General features: G+C 34.7%; 1 protein-coding gene across 1 annotated transcript in view; it reads right to left on the bottom strand.

The window, feature by feature from the left end:
• LOC132739857 (mitogen-activated protein kinase kinase kinase 2-like) overlaps nt 1-10022 on the bottom strand; it is a 63292-nt gene extending 53270 nt beyond the window's left edge. Inside the window, exon 1 of the mRNA XM_060727666.1 lies at nt 8450-10022. Within this exon, the coding sequence (XP_060583649.1) occupies nt 8450-8474 (25 nt within the window). The 5' untranslated portion in view covers nt 8475-10022. The remainder of the gene's footprint in view (nt 1-8449) is intronic.
• Between the last annotated feature and the right edge of the window lie 3823 nt (nt 10023-13845).

The raw sequence follows: 13845 nt of genomic DNA, 5'->3' as shown, positions 1-13845 counted from the left end.
TGACTTATGTAAATCATGGTCATCATGACTTATGTAAATCATGGTCATCATGACTTATGTAAATCATGGTCATCATGACTTATGTAAATCATGGTCATCGTGACTTATGTAAATCATGGTCATCATGACTTATGTAAATCATGGTCAGCATTATTTATGTAAATCATGGTCAGCATTATTTATGTAAATCATGGTCAGCATAACTTATGTAAATCATGGTCATCATGACTTATGTAAATCATGGTCAGCATAACTTATGAAAATCATGGTCATCATAACTTATGTAAATCATGGTCATCATAACTTATGTAAATCATGGTCAGCATAACTTATGCAAATCATGGTCATCATGACTTATGTAAATCATGGTCATCATGACGTATGTAAATCATGGTCAGCATAACTTATGCAAATCATGGCCATCATGACTTATGTAAATCATGGTCATCATGACGTATGTAAATCATGGTCAGCATGACTTATGCAAATCATGGTCATCATGACTGATGCAAATCGTGGCCATAATGACTGATGCAAATCATGATCATCATGACGTATGTAAATCATGGTCATCATGACTTATGTAAATCATGGTCAGCATAACTTATGCAAATCATGGTTATCATGACTGATGTAAATCATGGTCATCATGACTTATGTAAATCATGGTCAGCATAACTTATGCAAATCATGATCATCATGACGTATGTAAATCATGGTCAGCATAACTTATGCAAATCATGGCCATCATGACTGACGTAAATCATGGTCATCATGACTTATGTAAATCATGGTCAGCATAACTTATGCAAATCATGATCATCATGACGTATGTAAATCATGGTCAGCATAACTTATGCAAATCATGGTCATCATGACTGATGTAAATCATGGTCATCATGACTTATGTAAATCATGGTCAGCATAACTTATGCAAATCATGATCATCATGACGTATGTAAATCATGGTCATCGTGACTTATGTAAATCATGGTCAGCATAACTTATGCAAATCATGATCATCATGACGTATGTAAATCATGGTCAGCATAACTTATGCAAATCATGGTCATCATGACTGATGTAAATCATGGTCATCATGACTTATGTAAATCATGGTCAGCATAACTTATGCAAATCATGATCATCATGACGTATGTAAATCATGGTCATCGTGACTTATGCAAATCATGGTCATTATGACTGATACAAATCATGATCATCATGACTTATGCAAATCATGATCAACACAGCTTTTCATAATTCTGATAATTATGAATGACATTTTTATTATTTTTATATGCCACACCAACACAGTAAAGGTCATATGAGCCGCGTCACGACAAAACCAACATAATGTGTTTACGACCAGCATGGATCTAGACCAGCCTGCGCATCCGCGCAGTCTGATCAGGATCCATGCTGTTCGCTAACCAACCCTATTACAAGTATAGAAACTGATAGCGAACAGCATGGATCCTGATCAGACTGCGCGGATGCGCAGGCTGGTCTGGATCCATGCTGGTCGCAAACCCATTATGTTGGTTTTGTCGTGACGCGGCTCATATGGTAATTATTTCAGGAACAAATTGGCCCCTGAGTAGAACCAATGTCGTTCCATAAGCAGGCTGGATAGCTTCCTTGCATTACCGAATCCAAAGTCCCTGTTGGAATTCGAACCCACAGCGGTGAAGGGGAAGTGGTTTGAAGTTGACCGCTCAGCCATGGACACCTCTTCGAAAATGTCTCACACTGACTTGTTTTATTCATACATTCAAGGTAAGGTTCATTTTGGAGCATTCACTCAACAGTTACTGTATTTCTGCAGGTTTCTACACTTAGACATATTCATTTTCCTACATTCTAAACTAAGACACCTGTAAAAGCCATTTTCTCAAATTGTTTACATGTATCAGTGTTTTGCTGCTTTTTTTTCTTCTGAAATGATTTTTTCTTTCATTGAACTCATGGTTTCATTTAGAAATGTTCTGCAACTTACTAGAGGCAGAGCATTTCAACTTCAATTATAGGAAGAGTATGGGACAGCACTGTTCATGTTACTTAAAGAAAAATTCTTTACAGACAAGTGGAAATTTTCAAGAATTAACTATGTAAATATCATACGGACAAGTAAAAAAATGCTTCAGATAAAAATGGACAAGTAAGTCAAAATCAGATTTTGCCGACCCTGCTTTGGATTTAGCAGTTTTAAAACATATTAAATTTTGGCATAAAAATGTAAGTCAAATCTGAGACTTATCTTGAATACCTTCACAAACAAACATGTTTGTTATCAACAAGGCATATATTTTATGGAGAAGCCAGTATATCAGCAGACTGCAGTGAAGATATCTTCATGAGATCCAGAGATTGTTATCTGTTAGATTTCAATAAATTCTCACCCAGATTTTTATATTCTGATACAGCAACATTTCAAACCATTAATCACTGTCAATCAAGTATGCAATAAATCACTTATTAAACACTCTTCTCTCTATGTATTTAGATAACACAATGTTAGTCTGGTATATACCGTAATTATCTCAATATTAGCACCCTCCCTTTAAATGTATAAGCTTTCCCCCCAATTTAGTTTGTTTGTTTGATTGGGTTTTACTTCACACCGACACATTATAGGTCATTTGGCGACTTTCAGCTTTACTAGTGGAGGAAGACCTCAGGTGCCACCATCCCCATTTAGTAATGTTAACTTCATTTTACCAAGTCTGCAAGAATCATGTGTTACATGTTGTGCAAGACCTGAAATTCACAGGAGTGATAATGTTTTTGTCACTGAAAGAAACCTTTTTGGCCTCCTTTGCCCAAAATTTTGGGCTGCTACCATTCAAAACTTAGAAACACTCTTCGTTGTATGTGATTCTAAGAACCAAAAAAAGACTCACTGTCTCAAATTAAAATCAGAAAAATCTAAATGAAAGCCTAAAACTAAATATACGAAATTACAGCAAGCAGATGAAAAAAAAGTGGATTAAAATTTTGTAATTAAAAAATTTAATAATGTTTAATACAAAATGACTTAAATAGACTATGGTCATTTAGTATGCAAGTATGTCCAGTCTCAATGGTGGTCTTAATTGAGGGTTTTTACTGTAATCAAAAAATTTCTGAAACATCCCCATCTTCTTTGAGTTGTGTGTGCTCATTATTATTAGCATCACGCTAATAATAATGAGCAAATGTGTCCCTCAAAGGGTCCTTCAACATTTAATTCTGTGGCCCTAATGTCTTATTCTAGAAGCAACACTCACACTGGATCACATGAAAGAATCTCGGTCAGCATCCAGTTTTATGTTTAGCCAGGGGCTTATATTAAGATAAATATGGTAAAGGTAATCTGACATAATACACTGGCATTCTTCTAACTGCAAGTTTCAATTTCCTTATTTTTATCTCTTTAGCTTGGTCTCAGTGAAAATAAAAAAAAATGTTGAACTTGATGGGATTATTTTATCAGAGCAAAATATCAAACTGCTTTAGCTTATCCTGTTGTTCTCTTTTTTTCTATAGATGGATCAAGATTAAAACACCTGCTGCAGAATTGTTCAAATTCCTTGTTAATCTGCCAATATATATTTCTACAATTGCAGCATTACAAGAGCAAACCATTGTGATGAGACAATTGCAGAATTTTCACATTATTTTGGATTTTTGGGAACAGCCGACCACTGGGTGGCAGGGTCGGCTCTGAGTTGGTGAATTTCTAAGCTGTAAAAATCGGTCAAATGCGAAAATAAGTTTCAACAATTTAAATCTTAACATCATGTTGGGGGAAAAAATAGAAATTGAATTGTTGGAAACAGCAGTCCAGGGTGGCAGGGTCTGCACAAATTTGAAAAAAAAAATTAAGTCATGAAAATAGGTCAAATGGCAAAAATTAGGGGAACAAATTGGGAATTTTAATCATAACACCATGTCCATAGGGGGTGGGGGAGGGGGGGGAATGAAAATTTCTATTTGTGAGGATCATTCCATTTACAGTAAACATTGTACAATCATTCAGTAGCCCTTGTACAATTTCTGTAACTGGCAGATATTTTAAGTCACAAAATTAGGTCGGGACTTACATTTCAAAGTCAATCTGTGCATCACAAACTGTTTGTTTTTTGTTTTTTTTACTATTATATCAAAAATGACAGAGAAAATAAAAACCTAAATAAAACAAATTAATATCTATAAAACAACTCTGACAAGTTATTCAACATTAATTTAAAACCATCAGGCAGACGGCTAGATTTTCACCTGTGTTAACACATCACTGTTTATTAGCTCTTTATTTATTTACATGCTTTGCAACTCAACTATCAACACCCACGCTGTCTGAACTTTGACCTCATTTACCTTCCCATCTCTTAAAGTTTCATGAAAATTAAATTTTTACGGCTTCTTTTTTTTATTTCATCTTTTGAACCGAGCTGCAATTAAATTGTTTCCAATAATAGCATATTTGACATAACTGGCTGTTGCTATGGTAATTTCCTTAATAAACATAAACTTGACAACACATTTGTTCATACTTATGGGGGACACAAAAAGATTTTATTTTTTTTCGGTTTATTAACTAGATTAAAGTTTATCATCTGGAGACGGCAAACATTTGAGTTAAAAGATTGGTTACTGTGTTTCTAAATCCTTAACCCACTTTACGAAATAACTATACCTTATTAGTCCTATAAAAGCACCTGCCACGTTCAATAACACGATGACCTGCCTTAAAACAGTGCCAATATCTATTTCATCACTTTTTCGGCCCCGTGCCGAAAAGTGATATAGATATAAAGCTCGCATTTGAAGTAATTGATTGTCTTTTAAAGTAGGGCCAAAAATGTTATTGATTTCTGCAAGAAACTGGGAAATGGCAGCCATTTTGTTTTAAAAAGTAGTTATTTTTACAGTAACTGTTGTTCTTTGTTATAATAAAAATATGTTAGAATCAATAAAAGAAGAAATATCTGAGGATTAAATGTGAAATATTATAAGTACATGTAGTTAGTTAATAAAATTGTCAATAAATAAGTGATTTGATATTGGCCATGTTATTTGTCCTCGAGTCAGTTGTATTGGCCCTTGGCCTTCGGCCTTGGGCCAATACGACTGCCCTCGGACAAATAACAGGGCCAATATCAAATCACTTATTTATTAACATATAGTACATAACCAACAGTGATAATAGCTAATTTGCCTTTGTCATCAGTATAGAGCTAGGCCAACCCTCACCAAACAGGGGATCCGTACAATCCGAACCCAAATCATTGTTATCTGACCAGGCTCAATACCCAAGTGACAATGCTATTTTTGTATATATTGATATTAAAATCTCTTGAATATATTTTTTTTTTAAATATTTTCTTTTTGGTATGGTTTTATGTCGCACCAATACAGTATACATGTAGCGTCATACGGCAACTTCCCAGCTTTACTGGTGGAGGAAGACCTCAAGTGCCCCTCTGTTCATTTTTTCATGCACAAACAGGCACCTGAGTACATGTAGAACCACCAATACTCTATAAGTAAGCTGGGTCATATCTAAAACATTTAGATGGATTATTCCAAATTCAAAGTTGGGCAAATCAATTTACAGTTTTACACAAATTTGGTCAAAATAGTCTCTAATTTACACATAGGCAATTAACACACTAAGAAATATATGTAGGTAAGTTTAACTGTTTATACAAATATATTTTAGCTCGATTGCTGTGAAAGCCATAAGCTTATTGAAACACTCTCGAAATCGTTCCTTGAATCGACCAGTACTTAAAGCAATGAGTTTCTTGCTCAAAGGAAACAACAGCTTAATGTAGATGGGATTTGAACCCATGGGGTCAGCAATCCTTAGATCACTAGTCCGACGCTTTAAAGTAATTCAGGGCATTTAATGTAACATCAACAGGGCATTTAGTGTAATAACAAAAATAAATTGGGGCATTTAGTGTAATAACTAAAGTAAATCAGGGCATTTAGTGTAATAACTAAAGTAAATCAGGGCACTAAATGTAGTAAATATGGTAACAATTTCTGCATGAATCATGAGAATTCTACTCTAATAGGTTTCTGTGATAAAATATGACATATTTTATATAATTTTCACACATTTTCTATGAATCATTGCACAGTCTACGTCTGCCTTTTATCACAACTGGCATTTGCTACTTTACAGTTTTATCAGCACATATATCTACCTTTGATTATGGCTAACAAGTGAAATATATAAACATTTGGGTCATTATGTACTATTGGTATTTCTGTCAGGTATTTCACATATATTTTTATTCTTTTCAGAATTTCATATGTATTTTTACTATAACCTGCGGGACAAGGAGGTTGTGTTATGATTAGGGTTATCCCTAACCGTTGTCGTACTGGAACTGAAAGCCTTTGCATGCAAGTCAAGAGCCTGAGGCCAGCCTGAACTCGTATGCAGTCTGACCAGGCTATATACTGTTGATATATTGTTCGATTTTTTTTATTTTGATAATGGTTTATACGGTCCCTGGTTTATACAGAACTTACGTCAGTTTGATTGTGTAGGAAGCTATAAGCTTATGGACACACTTTCGAATCCATTCCTGGAACCAACCAGTACTGAGCAATGAGTGTAAAGTTTCTTGCTCAAGGGAACAAAGACTTGCTCAAGTTTTGTTTGTTTGTTTGATTGGGTTTCATAATGGACTGTTCCAAAATCAATGCAGGGCAAATACATTACACAAAATCAGTAGGTAAAGGGTTAAAGGTTAAGTCATAGCACAGTGAAGAACCCCATGTACAGAATGTTTCTCAGGAAAAACTCATATTTATTTTTTTCTCGAAAAGTGAAAATGTGTTAAAATTTCTAATAGTTCAAACCGATGCAAAGTTCATATCAGTACTTTGGGAACATGTCCTTTGTGCCCTTAGTCTTACTCTAAGTTTTGATAGGTATTGGAAATTTACATGTTAAGCCATTTCTTGCTTAGGTAGGTACAACAAAAACTACCTTCTGCACAACTGATTCAATTGGGAATGTTAGTTCATGAATTCGGAATTTTAGTTCATAATTTCCTGAAAACATGACATAAGCTACCAAATTAGTCCCTAATAAGTAATAACTGAAACTAGCCTGCAAGTTAAGGTCGTTGATTTCAAACCACTTGCCTCTCACTGCTGTAGGTTCAAGCAATACTAGTGTCTTCCGATTCTAGCATGTGAGAAAGCTAACCAGCTAGCTTACAGAATATCGGTGGTTCTACTCAGGTGCCTGTTTGCACCTGTAGTCTAAATAAAGCTAGAAAGTCACCATATGACCTAAACTGTGTTGATGCGAGGTAAAATTAGACCTACAACTACATTATACACCCATGAAAAACGTCATGCCAATAATACAGTAATAAAACAAATATACATTATATATTAAATTTTATAGATCAAAGAGAAACAGCTGTCACTTTTAGGGCCCCTATCTAAATTCTAAAGAGTTGTAAAAATCTTAAACAGTTTTGTCATTAAAAAAATTTCTCAGACTTGTTTTAGAGACGATTTGATTTTTGAGTTCTGGGCATTCATATTTTTTATATTTCATCACATAGATACACACATCAAAGAAATATATGATATGAAATTAGGCAAGGCCTATGAACGGGGAAGTCGTTAAAAATTCCTTTCATTCTTTCCGTTTTAAAGGTGTTATTCGGTATTACATGCACCGCTTCTGTTTTCACTCGGAACACTAGACGATTATCATTTATCCGAAAAGTTGAGATTTGTTCCGTTATCGGAATACCCCGCCTATTATCATTGAGTTACATTGTAAATGGCGGCGCCCGACTAGAACTGACACTGAAAAAATCATTGATAGGTATAGAATTCTATATATTTTTTAATTGTTTTTTATTTGATTTTCTTTTACATATACACGTGTAGTCTATAGCCGGGCAAGCCAAAGCCCGGGCCCGCAAAAGCGGGCCCGGTCTTTGACTTCCCCGTAATAATATTATATATACATATTGTTTTTTATAAAAATTTACCACCATTGTCAATGCATGCATCAAAATATGGTAACAAAAATTCATAATGCTTAGTTTTGTATGAAGGTTTTGTTGGATTTAAGAACCTAAACTTGATAAAAGACTACCCAAGAATGCTACAGACAAAGTTTGGTGATCATCCATCGAAAATGTTTTAAGGTTTTTTTTATGTTTAGCTCTGTTGACCCCTAAAAAGGGCCAATTGAAATGACATGAGCAAATTCAAGTGGACTGTTACAAGGATGCTACAGACCAAATTTAAAGTAAATCTGCCCTGCAGTTTCAGAGAAGAAGACAATTGTTGACACATGACGATGGACAACGGAGCATCCCCCTTTGATACTTAAATAGCTCACCCTGAACCTTCGGTTCTGGTGAGCTAAAAATATAAAAAAAAATTTAAAATTTGTAAATTAAAAAAGTTTTGTTACCTGGATCTTTCCCCGCCATTTCCATTGTTTGTATGTAAATCTTCTGACTTCGTATGTTAATTCCACTTAATTCCTGAATACAGAGTTTGCTGTAACTCCATTAGTAAATCCTTAACTGTATCTTTAAGTAAATTTTTGATTGATTTCCAATTTATTGATTAATTCACACAAATTTTACACCTTTGAAATATACTAATACATCCAAGAACAGTGAATATCGCGGGCTTTTCAGAATCTCGCACACTTTTATCCAACATCTGAATGATATAATAACTTCACACTTGCCATTTTGATTTTTTTTTTCTCACCTTTTTATTGAATAAAAATAATGTCACAAATCCCTTAAATACAACACTTCTTTTTTCATAGAACACCTTGCATTACAGTGATAGGGTTATAATTTACAAAGTCGCGCATAAAAAAAAAACACAAGATATTACACAATACAATACAACAGTATTATACAATCGGCTCGCACAGATTATTCCATGGAGAAAATATGTGCACAAAACTTTGAAATAAAATAAATAAATCGACAGCCTTTACAAAACTTAACACAAATCTTATATATCTCCGACAATTATTTCCTTCCCACACTTTCACGGAAATACTTTAACGAAGACGTAAACAACGGTCCGTCTCAGTCCTTTTTGTTGTTATGACGTACCCCTTTTTTTTCTCTTCAAAAATTACTTCCAAACATTTTCATCAATCTCGAAGCTGTATAAACACATGTACTATAATGCTGTTATCAATTCCACTATCAGCCAACCAACGTCATAATATGCAAATTATATATCCCGACAAGATAACCGTCATATCACACTTCAAGCCCTTTAACACTCCGTCAGATATCCCCCGTATTTCCTTCCAATATATCTTTTCTACATTGTTTATAAATGCATCAGCTTTTGAGTTGATTTTTTTGTGTTATTTTCAATTTTTTTTCAATAGTCAATTTTTTTTCAAACTTTATCAAAAGAATTTTTCTATTTTAATACTTGACTTCAACCCCCCCTGATGACCATTATATAGCAACATCTAAGTAGTTCGGATTATGATATCACAAAAATTCTTTACAGCATGTGTGTGCCCTGTATCAAATTTATCACTGTTTTACTTTTCTTCTAGCAAGATTTTCTTTTCAACTTTACCTCCTTTTGATGTCAAACAAACTGTTTAATAGAAGCATATAGGACACAGTCACTAGCGTATTAATCTACGGTAGGTAACTATATATCCTATTCATAATAAAACAAATTGCGTTTTTTTTTTTGTGTTTGTTAGGGCTTTTCTATTCTTTGCAAAATGGCATAAATTAAGTAGGTCAGTTTAATCAAAAGTTACACGTAATTACTATTTCTTCAGACTTGAAATTTTTCATATAAAAAAAACTGATGTTCCAAGTGTCTTAATTTTTCATCTTCTTCTGTAAAAATAATTGTTGTTGCTTTTTGTCACTTTATGATGAGGGTTATTTCAGTTCCTACATTGCTGTTGTTGTAATATCATTCCACTCTATTGATCATTTTATACACAGCATCATTGTTGACTTTTATTTACCTGAAATGAGAAAAAAGAATAAAACATTATTAGATGTGAAATATCAATATCAAATAACCAACGTTTTAAGAAATACCGTATTTACTCTAAAATATGATATGTACCTTTCAATTATAATCATGCTCACTTTCCCTTTCTGGGGCAATAAATGGATTTTCATGCTCTGTGGAGAGTCAATGGATGTTCATGCCCTGTGGAAAGTCTCCCGATTTTCATGCCCTGTGGAGTCACAGGATTTTTATGCCCTGTGGAGAGTCATGGTATTTTCATGCCAGTGAAGTCACAGGATTTTCATGTGGAGAGTCACAGGATTTTCTTGCCCTGTGGAGAGTCAGGCGATTTTCATGCCCTGTGGAGAGTCACAGGATTTTCATGCCCTGCAGAGAGTCATGGGATTTTCATGCCCTGTGGAGTCACAGGATTTTCAAGCCCTGTGGATAGTCACCGGATTTTCATGCCCTGCAGAGAGTCATGTGATTTTCATGCCCTGTCGAGAGTCACGGGATTTTCATGCCCTGTGGAAAGTCACAAGATTTCCATGCTGTGTGGAGAGCCATGGTATATTCATGCCCTGTGTAGTCACAGGATTTTCATGCCCTGTGGAGAGTCACAGAATTTTCATGCCCTGTGGAAAGTCACAAGATTTTCATGCCCTATAGAGAGTCACAAGATTTTCATGCCCTGTGGAGAGTCATGGTATTTTCTGCCCAGTGTAGTCACAGGATTTTCATGCCCTGTGGAGTCACAGGATTTTCATGCCCTGTGGAATCATGCGATTTTCATGCCCTGTGGAGAGTCACAGGATTTTCATGCCCTGTGAAAAGTCACAAGATTTCCATGCCCTAAGGAGAGTCATGGTATTTTTATGCCCTGTGTAGTAACAGGATTTTCATGCCCTGAGGAGACACACAGGACGTCTATGCCCTGTGGAGAGTCATGGGATTTTCGTGCCCTTTAGTCAGTCATGGGATTTTCATGCCCTATGGAAAGTCATGGGGTTTTTTATGCCCTGTGGAAAGTCATGGGATTTTCAAGCCTTGTTGAAAGTCATGGGATTTTTCATGCCCTGTAGAGACAGTTAGAATCATATCCTAAGCCATTTTATAGCATCAAACCGAATGGACACAAACAATAAACGAAACCTAAGCTTATTTTCCCTTCCTCTTTACCCCCTCCCCGCCACATCCCCTTACCCTTCTTAGCATGTGTGCTGCATGATGAAATTAATACATTCTTCACCTTCAAGAATTATACATGAATGTACTGTAAACCTCCATTAAAGAAAGCAATTGGTTCAATTCTCAAGTGGTGCATTATTTAAATAACTTCCATGTATAGATTAAAGTCTTTTTTTTCAAGTTAAAATGACATTAACAGGTTATTAAAGCTATTTAAAGCTATATTATTCATTACTTTGTACATTTGTGAGTCATTATTAAAAGTAAAATTTCAGTCTTATTTTGTAATATCTGAAGATAATGATCTAACCTATGTAAAACAATTTTCCTAATCAAAGCTATGCCAAATATTTTACCCTAATTGATAACTATTGTTTACATGATATCAATTATCACCTTTAATATGACAGGTGTCAATTCTGTCATTTACCAAACTTGTTTGTAAAGATCAAGTTAATACCAAATATTATCATATATCTCTAACAAAAACTTTATATGGATAAAATTCGAAAGTGGCTTAACTTAATATCTTAAAATATAAAAATTATTGTATATAATCCATACATGTGAACTTTTTTCGATGTTCAAGTGGGAGATTTTTCTTCAAAAAGAGGGAGATTTTAGAATTTGCAATAAAAAAAGAAGAAAGTTCTGATATCAAAAAGAGGGAGATTTGTGAAAATACCCCTTATTTTAAGAAAAATCTTTAAAAATATGGCTGCAGAATGTGGTAGTCTCCCAGTAAAAGTGGGAGAGTTCACATGAATGATAATCTTTGGTATCAATCAGTGAATTTATTGAATTCAAATCAAATAGGTCACCATGTTAGATATCATTATAAAGTAATATTTAACCTGATGGAAATTTGCTACCAGCACAGAGCCAAGCTAGGATGCACCAACCTGCAGGCCCTATACTGTAGACAGCACAATTTTCTGTACTTTGATCTTCAAATTCCTTAAACTGAATGGACTGTTCCAACTGTAAAGTAGGACAAATTCATTACACAAATTCTCCAGGTTAATGGTTTATCTGGTCAATTAATCTGTCAATCATTGATGACTTACTCATTATATGTTTCACTTAATTAATCTATGCAGGTTGTTTTGTACCACACTATCATATTTATCAGTGTATATTGTGTATACTACCTGACTTACAAAGTATCGATACAACATAATAATGACAACAAGAGCTGTCGGTAGGACAGCAACGCTCGACTATTCTTAGTGCTTGATAGTAAGAATGCCTTGATAATGTAAAATTTACTAAGTTAACAAAAGGGAAATTTTTTTTCTTTAAATCCATGTTACAGTTATAGGCCTTGGAAAAAGTCCTATTAAGCTCTCAAAGGGTATAAAATTTCATCTTGTTTCAAAGCCATAAATTATGTCAATGGACTTTGAAAATATTTGAGGTATTACAAAAACTTTAATGTAAATTCTAAGTCGAAAAAAGGGCATAATTCTGTCAAAATGCTTGATACAGTTACCTCCTCCTGTCTACAGGTTGGGGTCATGATGGTGAACAAGTGTGCAAAGTTTCAAAGCCATATGTCAATGGACTTTGAAAATATTTGAGGTATTACAAAAACTTTAACATAAGTGGTTATGCCGACATGGACACAAACGCCGACGCCGACGCTCGGGTGACTACAATAGCTCTACTTATTCTTATCGAATAGTCGAGCTAAAAATCTAAACAAATGCAGGTACGTCCCCAAAGTCCTTCGACAATGGTAAAATCATTGGTCGCCCTACAAGGAAAAGCAATTTAAACTGCTCACATGAATCAGCTGCTCTCATTTAATGGTAAGGGTCTGTGGAATTAAGTTACACTTCACACCAAACAGCTACTTTGATTTTTTGTGGGTTTTTTTCTTGGTTGGATTTTACATCGCATCAACACAGTATAGGTCATATGGTGACTTTCCAGCTTTACTGGTGGAGAAAGCCCTCAGGTGCCTTTCTGTGCATTATTCCAGACACATGAGTAAAACCAACAACGTTCCGTAAGTAAGCTGGATTATAAGCTTCCTCATATGGAAAAATCTATCGTCTCTGTCAAAATTCAAACCCAGAGGTGAGGGGCAAGTGTTTTGAAGCCACTTGGCCACAGGCACCACTATAATTATGTCAGAATAGAAAAACATGTGACAAAACGACTGAATATGCAATATGAAAGAAAGCAATACCAATATAACAAGCAAAACTTGTATGAATGAGTATAAAAACTTTGTATTCCTGACAATTTATCATTGTAGATTGATACAATTTTGAACTATATAATATAAATGCACAATAAATGTTACAAATATAACAATGTCCAATGATATGCATTGTGTTCTATCATATAAAATACCACAAAACCACTAAACAAAGAACCACAGTTTCCGCCATAGGGTAAGATATATATCAATCTAAGGTGTTCTGTATCAATGCAAAAACAAACTATTCACATAGTGGGGCTATCTTCAGACCTCCAGAGCCAATTGTTGGCATAGGTCAGTATTAACTCATATGGTTGTGGCCTTTATGTCATATGGTTGTGGCCCTAGTGTTACATGGTTGTGGCCCTAGTGTTATATGGTTGTGGCCCTTATGTTATATGGTTGTTGCCCTATAATATTATATGGTTGTGTCCCTTATGTTATAT

This window comes from Ruditapes philippinarum, unplaced genomic scaffold (genome assembly GCF_026571515.1).
Source record: "Ruditapes philippinarum isolate M1 unplaced genomic scaffold, ASM2657151v2 ctg1855_1_1_1_1, whole genome shotgun sequence".
NCBI classification, from domain to species: domain Eukaryota; kingdom Metazoa; phylum Mollusca; class Bivalvia; order Venerida; family Veneridae; genus Ruditapes; species Ruditapes philippinarum.
This window is presented reverse-complemented; position numbering and strand designations above follow the sequence as displayed.